Source organism: Lathamus discolor, chromosome 5 (genome assembly GCF_037157495.1).
Source record: "Lathamus discolor isolate bLatDis1 chromosome 5, bLatDis1.hap1, whole genome shotgun sequence".
NCBI classification, from domain to species: Eukaryota; Metazoa; Chordata; class Aves; order Psittaciformes; family Psittacidae; genus Lathamus; species Lathamus discolor.
In genome coordinates, this window is record NC_088888.1 from 81,566,393 (window position 1) to 81,590,254 (window position 23,862).

Below are 23,862 nucleotides of genomic sequence, written 5' to 3' on the forward strand. Positions count from 1 at the left end.
GTTTCCATTTATGTATCAACTGACTTCCACGTCTAAACAGAAAATCTAATATTATTTCAACTGTTACTATGGAACAGAAGAAAAGTCACAAGAGGTCAAATGATTAGAAACTCTAGCAACACAGTTTCCTCAATGTCATGAGGGCTGTCCATTATACGGAAAATGGCTGGTATCAGGCTAGTAGACCTCCTCTATTACAGGCAACTAACTCTGAACTCAATAAGCAGGCACAACTGCCTTAATTTAAACACTGTATTGCAAAAGGAAGTGAAATTTATCATCTTGAATACACATGCTTTCATAGCCATGGCTATTATCATGTCTTTGCTTAGCATCCAATGGTGTTTACCTTCAAGCTCTACCAAGTAGACTGTTAAGAGCATAAAAAGCCTTTTCTATGCTTACAGACCACAAACTGCAGAGTGGAACAAGTAGCTTCCTTTGGTTCTGTATATCCATCATCCCCCCCCCCCCCCAATTCCTTCCTGAAAGCAAACAAACAAACAAACAAACAAAACCCAACATAAAGCAAGGACATGTGTAGACAATATTACTGGTTTGAGCAGCTTTTTCAATGTGTTACAAAACCATGGCAGTGCAGGTAACAGAAATCCATTTTCTAACAGAAGGGCTCTATCTTCCCATTTCTGTTCACAATTACAGATAAGCCACTGACATAATGAACACTTCCCATGGCTCAATTTACATACCAATACATGTGAACTTACCTTTTCACCAGGAAGACCAGCAACACCATCCTGTCCTTTTGCTCCCATTTCACCCTACAAAACAAATCATTCAGTCAGAAGTTCTAAAGACTTCTGAGATTAACAACTACTCAGGTCATGTCTGATTCAACAGAAAAGCATCCTCTACTCTGCTACCCTGCTTTTGTCATGTTTAGTAATAAAACCACTGTCGAGGAGGATGCCTCACATGTAACAATGAAATCAGACAAAATAAATACATTTTAAAACACCTGTAATGTCAGTTAAGATCCTTGTGTGACACATACTTACACATGCACATTTCCACAGAAACCAGGTCTGCTGATTTTAACAGAATTCACTGTGACAGCAGAGGGAAGCCAAGTGGGTCCATTTCCACCTTGAGTGTGTTTTATACTGAGAAAGCTCAACATATAATACAGGTTTGTTTTGTATAAATGGAATTTTTAAAAGACACTCTATAAACTCAGCTTCTCTCTCCCTCCCTTTATCCCCTCAGAGAAACCAAACATAAGCAATCTATATGAAAATTTCAGTTTTAAGAGACATGACCCACTGATCTGGAGAGGTATGGAAGAACACCAGCAGCTGCAAATGGACCATGAGTCTTAGAAATTGCTGAAGAGAAGATCAAACATAGAATTTTTGCTTAATAATGTCAAGTATGAATTTTAAATTTATACTTTTTTATATTTAAAATTGATTTTATAGATCTAAAATTAATAAATTTTATATTTTAAAATCAAGATCATGTGGACATTAGAGTTATATAATGAAAGCACTGAAACCATATTATAGTCTTCCTTTAAAAGCAAAACATCAGGTTTGTCTACTTGCGCCAAGAAGACAACATTCTCTAGCAAACAGAGCAATAACACATGAGCTAAGTAAATCAATCAAAATTAACTCCTTGGTGTAGAGTATTATTCCAGCCATAAGTCTAAACCACTCAGACACAACAATGTTCTAGAGGAGTGTATGAGCCATCTCCTATGTCCTTTTTATTCAAACACTGGAATGGTCCTTAACTGTATCACAAAAGTAGAATGAAATCCTGTGTGTGCACGAACAGCCTGAACCCACTGGCATTACGAGAGATAAAGCAGCAGGACTGGCCCCTGGTTACCTTATCTAATCACCTACCGAGTGACTCTCTTATCTCTGCACGCTCTGTTCCCTTATGCCACTTGCCAGTATTTTAATAGACCAGAACCACTTTGTTACATTCAACAGTGGTTTTTTTGTATACTGCGTAGTCTAAAATTACACAGCCTGCTACATGCCAGGAAGCCCATAGCATATATGACTTACTACCCAATTAACCAAGGTATGTTTACACTTCTCTTCCACTAACTGCAGACAGACTCCCCACCTTGAAGACAATTATTTTCCACTGCAAATTAGATCATAAAATTATGTTTCTATCTTGTAATTGTGACTTTAATAGCGACAGTCTGAAAGGTTTTAGTTTTTCATGCTTTTATTTCATCTCAGCCTGGAGAAGAGAAGGCTGCTTGGAGACCTCATAGCAGCCTTTCAGTACCTGAAGGGGGGCTATAGGAATGCTGGGGAGGGACTCTTCGTCAGGGACTGTAGTGACAGAACAAGGGGTAATGGGTTAAAACTTAAACTAATAGCAGCCTTCCAGTACCTGAAGGGGGCCTATAGGGATGCTGGGGAGGGACACTTTGTCAGGGACTGTAGTGACAGGACAAGGGGTAATGGGTTAAAACTTAAACAGGGGAAGTTTAAATTGGATATAAGGAGGAAATTCTTTCCTGTTAGGGTGGTGAGGCACTGGAATTGGTTGCCTAGGGAGGTTGTGAGTGCTCCATCCCCGGCGGTGTTCAAGGCCAGGTTGGATGAAGCCTTGTGTGGGATGGTTTAGTGTGAGGTGTCCCTGTCCATGGCAGGGGGGTTGGAACTAGATGATCTTGAGGTCCTTTCCAACCCTAACTATTCTATGATTCTATTCAGTGAGTTTAGAGATCATATGCTGTATGTTGTACAACCTATAACAGTACTCACATTTGCATTTTTAAGGGGTTTTTTTTTGCCTCCCCCCCTTTTGTTTTGTTTCATAACATTTCCTCTGCTTCTGCAGATCTCAAAGCCCTTCACAAAAGTGAAAAAGTATCCCTTTCTCTATCTTACATAGTAGATGTCATAAGTATAGGAATGAGATGGAAAAAACAAGATTCCTGACCATTCAGCCTCTATCTTCCCCTGAATAAATCTCTTTTACGCCTGAACAAGAGTATTCTAACTCCCAACACACACTGCAGTTGAGCTTTATAAATTTATGTAAATAAATTAGCAAGAAGGGGAATACAGGATCACATTAGCTTAGAACTACCAAAGCAAACAGAAATATATGCTGTCAGACAAACAAACTCATAAGCTGGTGAACACTAGCAGTTCAGTGCTGGCATTTATAGGTTATGAAGCACACTCAGTGTAACCACATACAAAGGTAATATCATGAGCTATAAGCCTACTGTTCAGATTTACTACCAAGAGTACCAATGAAAATACTTTTCAACCGAGTACAAGATACTTATAGAATAAAATATTTAAGACATAGCACATTTTCCAGGAGGTGATTTCTTGCAAGCAATAGGATGGCTCCTATATTTTTAACAATGTTTATCTTGGTAAGCTCATAAGCAGTCTGGATGGAAATTCTACAGGCTGAAAAAAAAAAATAAAAAAAAATAATTGCTTCTATCAATTTTCCATAAAGCCAAACTAAATTCTTAAAAAAGAGATTGGAGACAGCAAACATGCTTCCTTCCAGTGATTCCAATCATCCTTTTCTCTGAAGTGGAAATAATTTTGCACATCTGAGACCACCTGCACTAGTACACTTGTGATCACTTTTTTTCATTAATGATTCAGGGAGTTTCAAAAGCACTTGATCTTTACTTCTTTGAACCCTCTAGCCTTTACTCAACACACCTGTCCCAGAACTAGAAATTATATGCTAGCAGCAGACAAAATGCACAGTACATTGATTCCTATACCACACATTGCTATTAGTCATGCTCAGCAGAGATAGCCTAAAGCCAAATGTGGTGATAGAGAGAAGGCCAAAGTGATAATTATCTAAGAAATTACAGACCTTTCTCATATAACACCCCCCAAAATTAAGGAAGTATTTTATTTAAAGTATTCTTTTGTCTCTTAAATTGCAAATCTGTTTAAAATATATGTACTTTGTGATATGGAGTGGGATTAACTTGATACAATATTTTATCTAGAAAACAGTCCACAGGGAATTTTGGGAGTAGGAAAATATTCTCAGCAGGGTTCTGTACTAACCAGGTACAGATGATGATTTTAATACTAAGATAAAAGCAAATGCACTTACTAAACAGAAAGAATCACATTAACATGGCCTAGAGCAGACACTGCTAGAGTATTGCATTACAACATTGCTCTTGCCTACAATGGGAATGTATTAGATCAGATGAGTGACCTACATCAGTTGTCAAAACACCTTTTAACCAAAATCAGTTTGGGGTTTGTAAGATTTGATTAAGTAAGTTAGCTTTCCCAGTTTTCATCTCTGCATAGTTATGTGTGCCATAACTAGCATCCACAATGTGCAGGTAAAAGAAACGTGTCGTGTATCAAGAAAGAAGCAACAATGCAGTCTGAAGAGATTTGTTCCCAGCAGACAGTGTACTGGCAAGGTTTCTGTAAGCGATAAAGTGGAATATGAAAGAGGTGATGTAGAGAATTCACCCTTTATATGAGATCTGTCATCTGAATGATTAATGTCAGAGGCAGTCCCTGTAAGAAATTATGTCAGCTAAAATAGATATACAGACAGGCAAACAGATCTCATGGTTATAAAATGGTGATTGAAGTATTCAGACATGGGGCAAAAAAATCATTAGGAACCTTTAGTTGATGAATACAAAAAATTCAATTCAGAGAGCTTGCCTCTTCTTAGTGAGAAAGAAAACTCATCCCAAAGGTGGCACTACTCCACAGTTTCCCAGGCACTGGGGGAGAAGCAGGGAGTATATAGCCCAGGAAGTATCATCCAGTAGAAGCACCTGGCTGGCACAGCCTTGATGTGGCCTGAGTTGGGTATCACTGGTTTTATTTCTCCTCTCTAAGTTTAAAAGTCAGATCACTCTCTTTTCACATTTAAGAAAGTTTCAGTTAAGAGTCGTATCAAAGAATATACAGTGCTGAGGTCATATGAGTGAATTCAAATCCTCCTATTAACGACTGCAAAGGTAAATCCATCACACAGGATTCTGTCTAGCAGCAGTGACATCCACACATAACATGGGAAAATCCTTATCACAGATGACATACACGACTTTTCTGGCTTTGATAAGGGGGAAAACCAGGACATGCTAACAGGGTTGGGTAGATGTGCGCTTCCCAGGCAGGTATACTGTGTCCCATGGAGTCGATGAGGGGACCCCAAAGTGAGAATAGCTGTAGGCTGCCCAGCAGGAAGCCCATATGCAAAACCAGAGACTGACTGATACCGAATTTAACCTGTGTACAGGGATATACTTTTACAGAATTACAAAATCCATAGTTTCTATTTAAGAAGGATAAGCCAAAGATAAAGACTTGAAAGAGAGACTTCAACTGATATTTTACCTTTTCACCTTTATCTCCTTTGTTGCCTGGCAAACCAGGTACTCCTGGCAATCCTGCTTCTCCCTGATTTGAAAAGAAATAAGAAATTAACAAAGCAGCAGGTCCAAAATTTGGTTTGGTTTCCTTGTCTTTATCACAAAAGCCTAACAAAGCAAATGACTCGGAATAAATATAGCTCAGGAGAAGGATCTTAAAAAAAAAAAATATGTAGAAAATAATTTATTCTCAAGTAAAAACATTTACACTAAATATAGTGCCTGAATATAATTCTAATTTTTACCATGGATCTTTTGTTTGGGTGTGTGTTTGTACAAGTAAACCTTACAGACATTAACTAAATCTACAATGTACTGTTTCTTATCTGGGAAATACAGCGTAAGTACATTATAACCCTACAAACCAGTAAAGTATTTCTCATAGCTACAAAATCAAAACAAACATTTTTTTTTAATACCTATCAGGATTAAACAGCATGATGAACTAAAAAGCAACAGGAAAACTTTATCTGGAAATAAACATTTCCTCTTACTTTATTTGGAAAGCAGTGGCATCTCTCTCTCGATTCCTGCTGTATTCCTGGAAGCATGTATATTTTGCTGGCATGAACAGTCACTGGTGATGAAGTCGTAGCAAGAAGTCTCTCCTCATGTGAGCACTAAAATAAAAAGAAGATTTTTCTGATTTTTTTGTGCACTTTGGTTAATACAGAAATACCACCTGAGCTCTATTTTTAAGTTACTTTTTGGTTTAATACTCCTGTACACACCATATTACAGAGAAGCCACACCCATTGCCAAACAGAGGAAGAAGCTGTAGTAAAATAAAGTCTAGACATGGTGATCCTTCTGTACTAAAATCAATGCCAGATAAAATTAACCTGACTATGATACTTCTTTCTTCCAAAAGAGCCTGTACAGTCTCTGGGAAAATGAAGTCTCCCCAAATTAGAAGGAAGTAGTGAAGCAGAATATCCCCATGGAGAAAAAAACCAGACCATACATATCAGTCTCATCCCGTCCTCCACCTCCTATCCCAAAATGTAAAATGGCAGAGTGACGGTGAGGGAAAATTCTAATTTTTTCATAATGAGATACTTCAGGCATGAACAGTTTGGAAACAAACAAACAGCCCTGACGCCAATATGCACCTGTCTCTAACTCGTAAGAGCTGAGCCAAGCTGATGATATACTACATGACAAGTAGACAACAGAGCCTGTTAAACTTCAGAAGCTCTCAAGATGTAATGAGGTCTGCTGTGAGCCTTCTGCCAAAGAAATTCCAACAGGATTTACATCTTAATTTAGAAATTTGCATTCAAGGATAAATTTTTCCTTTAAATTACTGAAAATGTAGCCCTTACAACTGGTAAGGAAGTAATGAAAAAATAAATCAGAAAATGTAATGGTGGTTTCAATATGAAAGTCATTAACAATTAGCCCACCTTTTTTTACATCTTCAACAGAAGACTTACAAATGAAGCCAATGGTGCTCTTAGCGACATAGCTGAATAAATATCTAAATGCTATTAACAAAACTTATCAACCTTTTTGTGTTCATATATAATAAGGGCTTGCTTTGGGTTTAGTTTCTGATATTTTGTCATAACTGCTAAATAAATTGTATTTTGACACATAAAGCAGGACCTACAGAACAAAATCCATCATTTCACCTATCCATGAGGTTATACACACAAGAGAAACCTCTTACTTAGAATAACGAATATATTTTTAAATATATTTGAAAAATATTCTTTCAAGCCAAATTTGATAAATTAGATCCAGCCTCCTCCATGCTTCTGAGCACTTATCAGCTGCCAGTTCCCACAAAGCCTTCTGCTCCTCCGTTCTTGGGCAGCTTTCTAACTCCATTGCTGGTGCCCTTTTTCTCCCATCCTTTTGTAGATGGGATCAATTAGTCCTTCTGCATGCTTTGTTTGTGTTTTTTTGCTGACTGCAGGATTGGTGGTGATGGTACTGCTTAATATCTCAGAGGAGCCTGCTCTTACAGGCTATTCATAATGAGCAGACCAATATTTAAACATATTTTCTTTTGGAAGTTGTGTTTGTTAGTTTGTTTGGGTTTTTTTCCTCTAAATAGACTTGATTCAGCAGAACGATTGATTACATCTGCAACTTCAAGCATTTCTGTAGTTCTAGTGCCTCCCAATTTACACTGATTCTGCCTATCAAAACAAAGGGAAAAGTGAACCCTTCAAAATAAATCAATGTTTTTCTCTATGTTAAAAATATATATACACCTCAGCATGTGTGTTATAGAGAAGAAAGTATCTGCCAATTACAAACCACTCATTTATCCACATTAGAGTACTGAAATAAGGGACACACCCTCAAAACCTTCATATTTTAGTTCCTTTCCACAGTCATAGAGACTCTTTTATGAGTTTTGTTTACCATCTGTAATGCTTCACTAGATCCAACTGTTACTGAAATGGCCTCTGTTATTTGAAGCCATCCTCAGGTCATCACAGTGATTTGTTTCCTATTCTCTGAGACTTCCTCAGTTACTAATTACGTATCAACCAATGTTAAGAAATTCAATTAAGAAGCACTTGCAGCACCTACTGCCTTTTACTGAAGTGCCACCATGACATTTAGTTAGGCAGCAAGAAACAATGTACTCCAGATACAGGATTAATTTCTAAAAGGTAATTAATCTAATACTTCTATGGATATTTCTTTACAACTCGTTAGTAAGGAACAACAAAGTAATTCCTTTGTATAAATATTTGCATTTAACTTACCAGGTCTGCAGATATTTCACAACACGTATCTTCTGTTGCAAATTTTGGATTACAATAGACTGTTAAGTGGTGAAGTTCAATCTATTAAGAGATACAAAGCAGATTAATATGAGATGTAAAAATCACGAGTTACAGTACGCATTTTCTTATCTTGGCATAGTAAACCTTCTCTCTGAAACACTGCAGATTTCTGAAATTAAGTAAAAGAGACAAATCCATAAAAAGTACACACCTCCTCAATTAAGGACAAATTATGCAGTCCATTACTTTGATGTAAATCACATTTTAGATTCATCTTCATTAAGTTGCATCCCTTTGTACTGCTCTTGCTATGCTACACAGGCATTTGAGCCCTCTAGACATCCTCCACAAGCCTTCTCAGGAAGGTAATTTTCTCCTTTAGTGAACTAGAGTAAAGGTTCTATAAGCTCTATCTCACGTCCATCTTCTGTCACTTTGGACAAGACCTTTGCCTGGTCTTATCATTAAATCACCTGACAAGCGAAAATCACAAATTCTGTACATAAAGCTTCTGTTTCAGAGATTTGGGGTGGACTGGGGAGATGAATGGCATCTAATTTTAACTAGATAATCTTGGCCTCCTATGCCTCTTTCTGCATCTGGTTTGCGTCCCTTGTTTCTCTCCATTGCACTTGGGTTTGGAAGAGTGACTTAGTACAGGAGCCTTCATCAGCTTTGTACCCGTAATGTGTTCCTGAAAACATGGAAATCCTAATGGACAACTTCCACTCAGAATCATCCAGCCTTTGCCATGCAACCACCGCAAGATAAAAAAAATCTGCTCCTCCTCCTGCATGCTACTTGGAAAGGAGGAGATGGTACATGCATTTCAAATAAAGTTGAACTCGATCTTAGAAAACAAAATAAAGCATAAGCTTGGATCCATTAAATAAGAGCTCTGAGTCCAGGGCAAAATGTTCTATGCCTCACAGAACTGATTTCTCCCATAATGCTAGCTTGCAGTTACAATGTGCCATTTTCATCTGGAACTCTACAGTGTACATAATACAGCTGAAACTTTCAGATGGTCACTATAAACTCTGAGCCAGATGCTTTCAACATGGTAGCTGGATGTTAGCATACTTAAAACAAGCTGACATTTCCTGGAGCTTTCAAATTAATTGCTGTGAGTCCTCTGCAGAAGGAAACAGAGGAGAGCATCTCTGGGACACACCACCACCCACAATATTATGGGGTTGCCTTACGTAATTTTTGTAACAATGGCTGCAAGAAACACATCTCCAGCCACTTCCTAAATCCCTCCCATTATGAGGAGGGACTGACAACTATAAACAATATGCCCCTCTTCCTGCATAGCTGAATTCCTCTGGAATGTGTTACAATCTTGATAGAGAGGTAATCCTTAATATTTTTGTGTCTCCTCTTTACCAAAGAGAAAGCAAGTCTAACAGATGACTGACACAGACTTCTAAATAATCTCATAAAAATTGAAAGAAAAAAAAATTACCACTGAAAGTTATCTCTAAATGTAGTAATACTATGTCTACAGTAACTACGTGGCTCTTACTCCAAAGCAAATACAGAAACACAGACTCCTGAAAACAGGACTGAGTTTTTTAGTTACTTTGGTAACAGAAGGTTTGCCTTAGCAAATGCTAAAACACTGAATATTGTTTAAAGAATAAGACTCCAGGACTTGAATAATACATACTCAAAAATTAATAGCGAATTTTGAATCTTTTATCTACATAATTCTTTACAATTGTGTTAACAGAAGCATGGCTAAAACATGGTATCAAGTTATCCTGTTTTCCTTTCACTACTCACATCTACAGGCTTATCATCTGCAGCACGAGAAGCAATCAGAGTCCTTCCCTGCAAGTCAATGGTGAATTTTTCATCAGTCTGCTTTCTCTCAATTAAATTACAATCCAAATAGAGGGAAATGATCCCTGACTGCACGCCAATACCAAGTTTATGCCACTGCCGATCAAACAATGGATAAATTTCTCGACTCTTAAAAGTGTAGTGCAGTATATTTCCCTGAGCAGATTTGGTCATATACTCCACAACCTTTTTTGTACCATCCAGAAGGACGGAGATCTGAAAATGAAAGAAAAGAAATGGTCGTTTAAAAGTTACGAGTATAAGATTCAAACACATATATAAACTGTGTATAATAAAAATACTTCCAACTATATAGACTGGGCAAGAACTATGTTTTGAAGCATTCTGCTATTTAACTTTGTAAATACATATCAGCTACAAATCATAGCACGCCTATTATCCTTAGTTTGCAGTCTTGATGCATTTTGTTACGTATTTGTCATTCCTATGATAAATGACCAATTATTTCAGAGCAGTCTGTCTATTCTATACAAACTGTAGCTAAACCCAATGATGAAACATCCAAGTTTCTATTTGCCATTTTACATGGAAACAAAAAAGAAACTTAATGAAAAAAATATATCAAAGATGACTCTAACCTCAGGTGTGTCATACTGATTTAAAACTTGCCATATATACCAACGCTCCTTCTTGGTATTTCGCCGTACACGGAACGTAGCAACTAGAGAGTATTCTTCAGGAAGCCCATTTGGAAATACTTGCCTACAAGAGGAGGGAGGGAAAAAAAGATTTGTTATTCTTCTACACAAAAACACTGCTTAAAATGAATGTGCAGAAATAATACCTGGTGAAAACAAGGAGTCAAATGCTCATTCACATTCATACAAATTGAGGGGCTTCAGCATTCAGAAACACCTCTTCTCAGAAGTACAATTCAGTCTGTCTATAAGAATAAATGGCTGAAGATTTTGCTGATAAATTTTTTGTTCTAACTTTTTTAACATCTGTGATTACTATAAATAGGCATCTTAACTGCTGCAATGTGAATGCCACACACAAAGATATTTTAAAATACTGCTTTTCCCAATTTATTTCTTGGGATACTGGAAGAAGTTTCCCAGAGGATTTATGGAATAATCCTCATCCGTGGAGACTTTCAAAACACAGCTGGAGCAGGCTACTAATAGCCTGATCTAACTTTCAAGTTGGTCCTGCTTTGAGCAGGAGGTTTGATCCAGTGACCTCCACTCCGACATCCTGAGTATCACGACAGCTGGACTTGAGCAGACTTGACCAAATATAAGGAATGCATTTCTGAATGAATTACTTGTTCTTGTTGGATTCTATTATTCCTTTCTTACCTAAAATATGTCAATGCCTCTAAAACAAGTCTGACTTGCTACCTGTGTCACAGAATGCAGTACAGCACCACTTCTAAAAAATGTTTGAAAAGTTTGTATTTCAGAAGTGAAATTAATCTGTAACTCAAATCTATCGACTTTGGAAATCATTAAATATACATTAATTCTGTACTAAACAAATTATGATGGTGCAAGCAACTTTTTTCTTTTGAAGCTCCTGCACATTATTTCTTTTCTAAGACAGAGGAGAGATAAATGAAAACCACAGATGCAAATGCTACACAACACACGAGCAGTTAAAGCATTAACATTGCTGTTTACTCAAAACTGTCAGGACTGCCCAACTAGCCACATTGCAAAAGGCATTCCCTGGATCAGAGCAGAGGAAATCTGAGGGCCTCATGCAGAAGAAAAACACCTTCCATTTTTCTCCCCATGATCATCTGAAGTAAATGGTTTGGTTCTAAAAAGCTACAATGGGATTATAATTACACAGTAATGTGCTATAAAGCCTTTATTAAAAAGAAAAAAAAAAGAGAGAAAAAAAAAAAAAGAAAATAGAAAAGAGAGAAAAAAAGAAAAGAAGAAAAAGAGGGAACCACCAGCTGACAAGAGAATAACCTCACAACCCTCCTGGAAATAGGTGCACTTTTATTAAAGGAGGATCTCAGGAAAAATGCCTTCTCTGTAGAGAAGACTGTTCTAAATCCTGCCAAAGAGCTTCTTTGTAGACTAACACCTATTTAAGTCCCTCATGTGGGAATCACACTTCTTTGGCTCATTTCCCACAGTTGATTCCTGTTATATCCCAGGACCAAATTGGCTGCTCTCCCACATTGTTAGTGGACCAATATGCTCTGTGTACAGCTATATATGTTTCAATGTCAAAAGACAAGACAAAAGTGAGTAGGCTTTGCAGGACTTCGATCTAGATTTCATATTACTCTGTATTTTTAATTACAGCATGAAGAATATGTTTTATGATCTATAAAGAAAATACTTTCGTTAGGCATCAGTAATATATGAGTGCATTTCTGCAGAAAAGTAAACTATCTGGACATGGGATCAGCCCTGTGGTTTACAGCATCTCAGACAAGTTAAAGAAAGGGTATCTCATGTTTACAGCTGTAACCTAGACAGTGTATCTCTCCCCTGGCTTTGGGAGCATCTGAGTAGCTCTTCAAAATCAATTAACTTTCCCAGCTACATCCCGTATTTGGAGACACGGGGTACTTTACACTAATGGGCAAAGGGCAAAAAACTGATCTTAAGGTCCTTTCCAATCCTAACTATTCTATGATTCTATGATTCTAATTACCGTATACTAAAGACATAACAGAAACATTATCTTTATTCTAAGAGGAGTTCTCACTGTGTAACTATATGAACATTCCTTGGTGATCAAAAAGTCATTAAAGGATACTTTAAAGTATACACTTAACATTCAACCCTTCCAGTCAAATGGCGAGTGCTAAAAGGAAAAAAGTGAAAGGATGAGACGGTCTGAAAACTATCATACCATCTATTATTATACACAATTTCTTCTATGCTCTTGCTTTCTGAATGGCTTCAAGTGAATGTTACAGAATAAAAAGCATCCATCTAGCACTGAATTGTACAGATGGTCAGTAAGATACCATAGTAAAATTTCAGTATTACCTACCACGGTATCTCCTACTCCACAAACTTCAATTAAAAGCTCCTCAGAAGCAGGCAAAGTATGTATGTATGTTAATAAATATATAATGACATTTGGGGGCAGGGGAAAGGGGAAGCCAGAACAGAATGTGAACATTAAAGCTCATACTGGAACACGAGAAAAGCCAAAACAAAATTTTGCAGAATACTGAATCTGAAGTTCAGAAGTTCTTCAAATACTTAATATACTGTTTCTACTGATCACATCTACCAACATTTAAAGATAAGTGAGAAAACTAGTAAGATAACATATGCAGGGTAAAAACAGTAAAGAAGTTGCATTAAATGGTAATGAGAAGTACAAAAGTAAGCTGTTCTACATGCCCACAGCTCAACAGATACTTCCTCACAAGCTCAACAAACTTTCACACAGAATATTTACCCTGTCCTTGGCACGGGGAAAAGAAAAAACAATACAAAAAGGAGAGAGAATAAGGATGAAGGAAACTTGTACCAAGTTAACCTCAAAATCTACAGACATAAAGCACAAATATAGAGAACATTAACTCAGGGCAGTACATCATGGTACCAGCCAGAAAGCCATAACAGAGATGAGAGGTCTCAAGAAAGCCCTAACATTACAGAAATATGGATAGCAATTAGTAAGGGTGAAAATTAATCTATAGAGATGACAAGAAAGAACTTACAAGTTAGAACAGACAAGAAAATCAAGGGTATCCTTGGCATCTGATCTTTGAACCAGTGCATGCTTGTGATTTTGGACAGAAGTGCTTGAACCAAAAGACGTAATTAGACTTGGGAGTAAAAACATCAGTCTGAGATTCTCCTCTTCCTGGAAATACCCTCAGCAGTGGGACATCAGTCAAGTTCTCCCATTCGTGTTGAGCTTCCTTAGCTTAGGACAATCCAAACCAGACATTTTCTCTGGATGACTGGTCTAACCTTTTCAGGGCTACTGAAAAGGTCCCTTCTCCCTCTTCCACACTGGAAATGCTCATGACTGCTGTGTTTGCGTTGAATTCAATGCTGTCCAAGCTTACTAAATGTGATTTAAGCACAGTCAATGGCTTAGGCACCTCTGGGAACATAGGCAGCTTCAGGCACACCTCTAGATCTTTGAGTTACAGTGAAACTTGGGTGGGAGTTACATGTCTGGCTGCTTAAGCCATGGTGCTTCTGAGCTTCCCTGGAACTAATGCCCAGATGCCAGAGGAAATCTGTTGTCCAAAATCATTCATTTCAGGTGCCATAAGGAATTAGGTGGTGCTTGAGAGTGACTCATACCCTGAGAATCAGGTGCACAAAGTCTGACTAAATTATACTTTAGGTGGAATTTAGTTTGATTTTCTCCCTCTGTTTCCAATAGTATATAACAAGAAATCAAAGCGGATGAACGGAGAGCAGTATTCACACTGAAGTGCACAGAAGTGAATCACACCCTTGGTGGAAACTGCTGAAAACAATAGCAGGAATTGAAGCACATGACTGAACACACAGGCTTGAATTTACATCACCCTAGCCTGCTGGACTGAGGTGTATAGTAAATTACAGAGGGACTGTAAAATAAATAAATTACAGATTGTGGAGACCAAAGATAACAAGCAGGAAAATCCTTAACAATACAAGGTTTTAGATCATACATATATGTGTTACAAATCCAGACATTCAGGTATCTCTTAATGTTACACACCATCAGGCAGATAAATCCAGAATGTCGATACACACTTATATTCCTGCTACAACTATGTGGCACTCCATCAAATCATAAGTATGCTCAGAGTTGCAAAGGCTTTATTGTATTTTCCTCTTTTTCTTTTACTTCATTAAACACAGACATAATTTTTCCCAAGAACAGGTTCTGTGGCCCAGACACACTATAGGCTCTATATTACGAGGTTACTAGATGAGCAGTTACAGGAAATTTGCATGAACTTCACGACTGGCTCCCTGCATATCTGCTACTTTTTGTAATGATCAAGTACAGACTGATTTTTGGCAAAATATTTGCTTATTCATTTGTTTCCTCAAAAGTTCTGAAAATTTCTGAAATGCAGATACTAGCTGGTTCTCCTAGTGCTAAATGAAGTGATTATGAATGAATTGACTGTATTCAGTGTGCTATAAACAGGTTTAGTTCTATCTTTGTAAAGCAGCATCAAGTTACCCATATCAAATTTAGTAAGGCAATCCTTTATTTACCTTTTGGTTTTATTTTTAAAAGAAGCACTAATGGAAAAGCAGCAGCTATTTTTAAATCTTATGAACTCTAATTGTTCCATATCAAATGAGAATACACTACAGCATACGATAAACTTCCGTATTTACAAGTATCAGTGAAGCCTCCAGCTTGCTGAATACCTTCCAAGAAGAGAAAGATGATCCAACTTACATTTCCTGAGAGCGAAGTGACAGATGTTTAGAGTTTATGGCAAGACATATCTTTTCCAGCTGACATATACCATTACCTGGTATATGTCACTTGTAACATGACAATGTTACAATAATTTGGTGACCAGAGCTCAAGAAGTTAGTTTAAATAACTTTCCTATGGTTGGTATTTAAGGACTACGTTGACACAAAAAGGTTAAGATTACAGTGTCTGTGTTTGCTAGGGGATTTAAACGGAGATCCATTATGAAAAAAAAAGGTAAAGCTCCGGTCAGCAAATAAAAAAAAGATCTCCACATTATTCTCAGAATTTCTACATTAAATAGTGATACTTTTTATGCTTCATGGTTTTGGTTTTTTGTTTTTTTTTTTTTTTTGCCTAACTTGACTAGTACAGTGGGAGAAGAGGAAACAACTATAACAACTTACCAATCTTTGCCTAGAATGGGCATTTTAAATTCTTTTCAAATAAAATAACAGCTGTTTGTTGCTCAAAATAAGAAATAATTTCCTTCCCATCCATCTTCCTCAAATCACATTAAGATGCACTATACAGTTTCATGTTACATTAGGCCTCGAGTTGTTTTCATATGACACATTATATGATGCAACTCGAGGGAAACTATTCAGACAGCTTAAGAGTTATTAATTACTTAGGGAGAGCTTAACCCACTCAGAAAATGTACCACTGACAGCAAAGCTGCAAATTATTTCAACACTGAGAAAAGGGATTTACCCAATATTTCATATACCTCAGCACGTCTCTGCTTTCATTTGTTGAACAGGTACAAATTAGCCGTCATTTGTAATATACAGGTGGCTTAGAATTATTTTGTTTTGTGTGAAAGGTAATGTTATTGCTATCAAAATTATAAAGGGCATTTTTAAATAGATTGGTTTGAAAGAGAAACAGAAATACCAAAACTGTTATGCTTGTACACAGTATTTTTCCCCTAGGGGTTCTAGGAGTATTGTATATCCCCATTTACACAAATTATTGGCAAACTCCTGGCCTAATGAACTCTTCCATTAATTTTAAAGCGTTTAAGCTAGCAAAACTATGTCCTTTCCATGTCTGGCTGATTTCTGTGCATTTTAACTTTCCTGGGAAAAAAAAATCAGCCAGCAGCAATAAGGACAACAGACTTAAAAGTAATAACATTATAGTAATAGACATTGGAAAAGCAACAACTTTTATCCTCATTTTCCTAAGAAGAATTCTTCAGTCTGACAAAGATTTGAGACAATTCAGGTCAACATTCAGGCTTTTGGAGTCTTATCATGTGGAAGGCAGCTTTGAGCACTTCTGATACAGTTATACTTGCCTTACTAGCTTGGCTATTTTTTTTTCAATGAATCAAATAGGTCTCAGAGTGATCAGTGAACTTTCCTTGTATCTGGAAAAGAAAAATAAACCTAGCCTAGACCAAAGACCAACGGCTACCAAAAGCAAGAACGTGTGATTTGCACACAGCCACTCATGCTCTCTCCCCTTTTATATAATAAATATATTTTAAAATAAAAATAAAACCTTAAAAAATTTACAAAAAGGGTTCAGAAACTATCAAGAGTATCACATTATAAAATACTACATTCAAACATCACGTTCCCTTTCCAAAATATCACACCTTACCCTGAATGCTGCGCAGTAAATTAAGCGGCTCTAATCAGCAGTAAGCATCTTTCCATGTACAGGCACACAGGGTGGAAAAGAATAACAGTCATACCATCAAAGAACAATGTGAAGGAATATGGGTCAGGAAAGAGGAGAAAGCCAGAGTGTGACTGCTTCGGCAAGCTAAAATTTTACTCAAAGTAATCTCATACTCCAGAGGATCCTCCAGCACCTGCACTGGCACATACTCAAGAAAATACAATGCAACAGAGCGGATGCGGGCAATGGGTATACTACATTAAGCTGGTTTTCTTATGTGCTAAGCAAATAAAGGACATGTATAGCGTACTAGAAAAATTTGGGTGGCTTTTGCAATATACAGGCACTTTTGAGCTCAACATCTAATGCATGGTTACCTGTGACTCAGAAAGACTAAAGTCAACCTATTTGATTCACTCAGGTCTCACACTAAATACAGCTCTTGCATTCAGACTGTTTCTTTTCCTTATGAGATGTCCAGAGCAAAAGCAAACGTACTGAGCTCTGTGTCTGAGAGACAGGGAACACAAGAGAACACAGGTAAGGAAAATTTGGAACTCTAGTTCTTTCCCAAAAGGGGAAAAACATTTTCTCTGCATCTGCTTCGGCCTAATCATGCAATGGCATGACACTTTCTGGTGTCTCTCTGCCTCATGCTGCACGCACCAGATTGGTTTTGCATGTGTTGGCATCACTAACTGACAAACATGCCGAGATTTTCTACCACTACTGGCAGGAAGTGACCAAACCCAGCCTTTGTTGCTCAAGTGCTTTTGTTGTTTTTTTTTTTTAACCCGATTCTCCTCATATATATTTTCAGTAGCTTCCCACGTATATTTTCAGGTAACCCCTCTGTGGCAGATACTGACACATCAGGAACTGACACCTGCAGTTCCATCTCCCTGTCCTCACATAGATGTTACAATAAGAAGTCCCATTCAGACTACTGGTTTAAGAGTCTTGTGAGTACAGTGATGTTTCTCATGCCAAGCGCCCTTTCACTGAGCATTTCTCCACATAACCTGGATGCTAGATCTGCTTATGTATCAAAACTTGAAAAATGCCAGGAAGAGTTCTTCCCAGTATAAGCATCATAACTACACTGAAAATATAAAAATAAAAGAAAAACATCTCTTCTGAACTCTCATCACTTCCTGCCACAAAGCTTGCTCTTCCTAGATGTCTACCTCTCTCCTTTTCTTTCCAAAGCTAAATGTAGAACATCACACACATGCACATTCCTCATCCCCATTTTTCTAACAGGTTTCTACTCCTGTGATTCACTGTAGGGAATGCAACACTCCTGCACAGGTGCAAAGATGGTCTTGTTCTCCAGCATGAACATCCCAGAAATCTTCAGTGCTTTTCCTTACTCAGAGCCACATTAGTAAATTGATTGCCTCCACAAAGAAACTTCTTCAGGGTCTGACACATTTCTCACAAGGTATTTACAAAAATCCAACAGAACTTTATTTATGGAGATCAATTGCAGAATAAGGAGAAGTGTGATGATCTGCCCATTTTTTCAGTGGGTTTGTGATTGTCTCCTAAGAAATGGTTTTTGTTCAAAATGTCAAGCTAAGCTGTGCTTAAAAGAATGGCAGAGATTTAAGTTTTCTTCAAGTCATTCAAGAATTTTGATGTTTTTACATAATATCTCAAGGCCATTTTGCTGTGCTAAATGTCCTAAAATCCAACTCTTTTTGTGGTACTCTTTTTTCAAGCACAGCAACCATCAAAGAAAGAGGATGTGAACTTAAATACTTTTAAAAGAATTTTACATACTTCTTTTAACGTCTAACTGTGCCTTTATTTAGACATTTTATGAGCAGCTCTATAACTCATGCAGTCCCTCTAGTTTGCTGCCAGAAATGGAAAAAAGACAACAGGTCTAGTTAGTCTGCTATTTGGCAGTCTCTGAAGTCATTGAGATATTAAATTCTTACTTGATTATCTGCAGTGGAATAGAGTCATTCAGCTGATCAAGGAACCCTCTGAAGATGTTAGAGAAAAAAATAATTACCATAACCCCTGAAAGTCAACTGGCAGCAAAAATTGCTCTGCATGCATTTTTACAGGCTTCCTACCCTGAAGCGAGATCTACGGTACAGAATTAACTATTTGTAGAATTCAGTGGCTGCTGTTGTCTGGAAAAAAAAAAAAAAAAAAGAAAAGAAAAGCAGACTACAACAGAGGAGTTGTCTATTGGAGACCATTCGGTCTGAAGACAGGCAATGCACTCCATACTTTGGAACGGAGGGAGACAATCGGGAATGACATTTCTTTTCTCTTGGCCTGTACTTAGAAAAAACCTAAGTATCCATCTGTTCTTGAAGGTTTTCACAGCCAGCTTACCAGCAACGTACAGACATTTGCAGAGGTACCTACAGACACTAACCAATTAAAGAAACAGAACAGTCTTTTTAGTTTGGTACACAGGAGGGCTAGTCAGCTCCAGCGGAGCTGCATACTGAAATACTTGCACCAAACATAATACGTTTTTATTTTTGGACCCTCAGTTTCTTCCTGTTTAGTCCTCCCTCACCCCCATCACAAACTTCTGGTAGCTTTTTATAATGAATCTATAGAACAAGCACAAGGAAAGAGAACTGTGATTATACTTGGAATAGGCTCCCTCCTTCCTTCCCTGGTTTGTTCTGCCAGATCCCAGACAACCTGGGCTGATGATACAAGTCAAACAATCTTGAGGCCAGTGTCCTTCATGAAAATGCTGAGTGCTCAAATTGAACACAATAGCACGGCTGGCCGTGGAAAGTGAGAGCTAGACGAAATGCTGTATGGAGTGCAGCTGAACCAAAATAAGGGATGCTTTTTTCCCAGCTTCCTCAAATAACTGCCTGGATAACTAGCCTCCTCTTCAGTATGCGGGACTGCCTATAAATAAATTAATTCCAGGCTAAAGTAACAGGAAGACCATGCTAAGAAATGCTTGACAAAAAAGGCACAGGCAACACTAAAGGTACTACAGCCTACAACACTGTTATAGATGGATACATCTACCCATCTTGGTTCCAGCTGATCTCCCCCCCAAAAAAAGGTGTAAGTGGTGACGATTAAATTACCAACTGAAGAGACTGGAGTAGGAAAGAAGGTTAAGGATACCAGATACCAGGGTCTGACCTGAAACAAGTAGCTCTGTCAGCTGCAAGACCAAAACTACAGAAAGAGAACATGCTTTTGCTTTAACACGCACTACATGCAGAATGACTAGTCTATGAATATTTAAGCCTGGTGCTCTGCTTCTAATTTGAAAGATAATTAGGTAAATAATGCACTCTTTACATTTTGTAAAAAATGTTAACATTCGTGGATTCTAAGTGAATAAGTATGGAAAATAAATTATAAAAAAAAATCATTTGCATCACATTGGAAGACTTAATAGCACTTTCAGAAACAGGAAATTATCACTTCTGAAATCTCAGGACTTATTTCTGAGTTATCTAATTAAAGTCAAGTTAAAAAAAAAAAAAAGTACATACAGTTTAGCCTGCATCTCTCACACTTTCTGTAATGATGAGATTTTTGTATAAGTTAGAGATTAAATAGGGTAAAAATGTATCAAGCTTAAAAATATCAACATTGCATTACTATCTGCTGAGTCATAACTATGTTTAAAAAGATGGGCCAAGAACCTGTGACTTGCTAACCCTGTCACTATCAGACACTGCTGGGTAATGGCCAGGTATTCCCTTTAAAGGGATAGGACAGAAACCAAAAGAAGCTGTAAAGAGATGTCATCCTACATCAGGCCCAAAACAGAGGTGCTGAAAGGAGATTTCAAGCAGTGGTACCTTTGTATAAGTCAATGAACATTTTATTCAGATTTTCCCTAAGCTTCACATCAAAAGAACCCATCAAACACCACTTGAAAGAACACTGGATATTACCGGGAGATGTTCTCAGGCTGGGGAAGCAGGCCAGATGCCTTATATCCAAAAAAGGGAACTTGATGTACTGGGAATTTACAAACTTTTCTCAAAACAGCAAAGGCTCCATGGTACAAAAACTTTGCATTAAAACAATGCTTTGATTATAACTTGATGTTGAATAATTTGTGCAATTTTATGTGTAAGTAACAGAACTAGAATGAACAATGATCTTATTTTTCAAGAATAAGGCCAAGACTGAAATCTCTACTGCTGATGAAAACTCCAAGAACAGCATATTACCTACTGCAAATCTCAGGCTAGTTGACAAATGTGGAAGAGTTACGACAGTAAAGAAAATATCACTAATATCACAAATATTTTGTAAAATTGTAATCTTTAAGGATGCAATGAGATGCAAGGAATATTTTGGAAGTTTCAAAAAGGAAACGCTTTGTCCCCTCACTGTCCTATGACAAAACCAACATTTTGAGAAATTTGCTTTTATCTTATAAATTACTTGGTTGACAACGTAACTAAATACCTAGACTATGGGAATCCGTATTTTTAAGGAAGAAAATATGTTAACAGGATATTCTACAATAGAATCCCAGAACCTTACAATGGTTGAGGTTGGAAAGGACCTCTGGAGGTCATCTGGTCTAACTCCCCCTTCTCAGGCAATGCCACCTAGAGTCAGCTAGATAGAAGTACATGTTCACTTGTGTATGAGAGCAAAATAAATTCAACGCAAGCTGTTTAAAGAGATGACATTTAATAGTGATAAAAAAAAGCGAGCATACTGTAAACAATTTAATCTTAGCCATAATATGGGTTCATATTAGCTGTGCTAACTGATCCTTCAGGAGAGCAAGGAAGCAAGGCTGTGTTATAACTCTTCAGTCTTTCAAGAACTCTAATCAGTTAATGAATCATGACTTTCCTTTCCATGAAATCATATTAGCTACCTTGAATCACAAAGAGCTTTTTTAGTGCTCCTAACACTTTCACAACAAACAAATCTTAAGCTTATGTAATTTCCTGGTAGCATAGCGTATCTGTCTCCACACAGTAACAATAATACAATCATGTAACACTTTCTAAATTTAAAGAAAGTCTTGTGGAAAGAAAAGTAACTTTCCTATAAAAAATAGGAAATAATTTCAAAGTCTGTGCTCCTTTTTGAGTAAACACAGATATCCAGTGGCATTTTTTTCATCTAACAGTTTCAAACGTTCAAGCCATCATACAGAGTCTCTTTCCTCAACTACAGCTAGCACTTATCTTCTATGTTGGGCTGTGTTGTGGTACATTTTCTTCCACTGTCTCTGTCTCCATGATTTTTCTTCTGAGTTCACATCAGTTCACATAAGAATGAAGCATCCTACGTTAAGCTTTCTCAACTCTTGGCGACTTGAAAAAAAAACCACAAAAAAAAACCCAAAACCCTACCAAACAAACAAAAAACCCCTAAACCCAAACAAACCAGCCTTCCTCCCACCCCCCCCCCCAAAAAAAAAAAACCAGTAAACAAACAAACCAAACAACAAAAAACAAATCAAAACCAAAAAAAAACAACCTCTTGGCCTGGAATAATCCTCTCCCAAAACTTGTTTCCAAATAGTACCTTTACGTATAAAATGAGTGAGCATTATCTAATAACTCTGTACAAGTCAGCTGCTAAATGTCAATCCTGAGCAACAGTAATAATTTAATGCTGCAATTGTATGTGCTGTACTCCAAAGTAAGCATAACCAGCATGGAGGGTACTGAGTGCAAGAATTGGACCTGGAAGTCCACTTCTTCCTCCCAAGTCTTGGCAGACCATTCCTGTTATTGTATGTGCTCCTGGTGAATATTATCATCTTTGTTGTTTAGTTTCATAGATGAATTTAAACCGGCAGTCATCTAGCATTCTGAACCACTCACTTAAGAGCAGCTAGAAAAATAAGGTCAGAGCACCTTGATGATGCTATCTGTGGTTACTCCTCAAGAGTGGTCCAAAGCAAAACTCACTTTCTTTAGCCATAAGACAGCCATTGCTATTTTATGGGATATGCATTCAACAGTATTTGAGTAACCAACACTGCTCAGCATACATTATGAACATACCATTCCTCACTAAACTCTCATCAGAGTTTAAAGAGAAAACTGAGTAAAAGACATAAATCAAAGTTTACCAAGGTCTTCAACATTATCATTGCCAACATGGGTGTATCAATAAACAACAGTCAAATCCCCAAAAAAAGAAATACATGCATTTTCATGACACTTAAAACCCTAATGCCATATTAGGAACTATCAACGAGTTAACCAATGCCTGTATTGTCATGCTCAATCCCAGGGTATTTTTAGGATTAATTTCTTTTTAACAGAATTCTGAGATTCTGCAACTAATCACATAGACTAAATAAAAAAATAACATGATCTCTTGCACATGGTTCTGTTAAAACATCAATATATGTACATCAGGACGCAGTTTCTATAGATTACATAGTTTCTATAGATTACACAGTTGAAGCTTATTAAATAATTCCAAGTTTTGAAAAGAGTTGGTGACATGACAAATATTCACTTGAGACAAGGTTGCAGTCAGCAAACCCTGTACACTTATGACTGAAATCAAGTTGATACCCAGACCTTCAAGTGAAAAACCCAGGGCATGGACTGTACTGTCTATGCAAAATTAAAAAAGTATTTTTTCAGATTTGGCAATTTATCTCCATAAATATAAAACATTTCATGGCACGATGATAAAAACTGCAAAGAGCTAACCACAGAGAAATGCTAGAGGCCAAAAATTTTTTACCACCAACTGAAAGTAAATGAAAATCAGTGTCTTGAAAAAAGCACCAGGCAGTTACACTGTGAGAGAGTCCATGAACTATTTTTAGATAGAAAAACTAAAAACTAAGAGGCAAGGTGGGGGAAGGGAGTATCTTTAAACAACAAAGCCTCTGCGTAG

General features: G+C 37.3%; 1 protein-coding gene across 2 annotated transcripts in view; it reads right to left on the reverse strand.

Annotated features, from left to right (window-relative positions):
- The window catches only part of COL19A1 (collagen type XIX alpha 1 chain), a 181,385-nt gene that overhangs the window by 138,887 nt on the left and 18,636 nt on the right, over window positions 1–23,862 (reverse strand). For both annotated transcript variants that reach the window (XM_065681451.1, XM_065681452.1), the window contains exons 5-10: window positions 10,587–10,710; window positions 9,928–10,203; window positions 8,119–8,199; window positions 5,887–6,012; window positions 5,358–5,420; window positions 729–782 (exon numbers count right to left, since the gene is read on the reverse strand). In XM_065681451.1, the coding sequence (XP_065537523.1) occupies window positions 729–782; window positions 5,358–5,420; window positions 5,887–6,012; window positions 8,119–8,199; window positions 9,928–10,203; window positions 10,587–10,710 (724 nt within the window). The remainder of the gene's footprint in view (window positions 1–728; window positions 783–5,357; window positions 5,421–5,886; window positions 6,013–8,118; window positions 8,200–9,927; window positions 10,204–10,586; window positions 10,711–23,862) is intronic.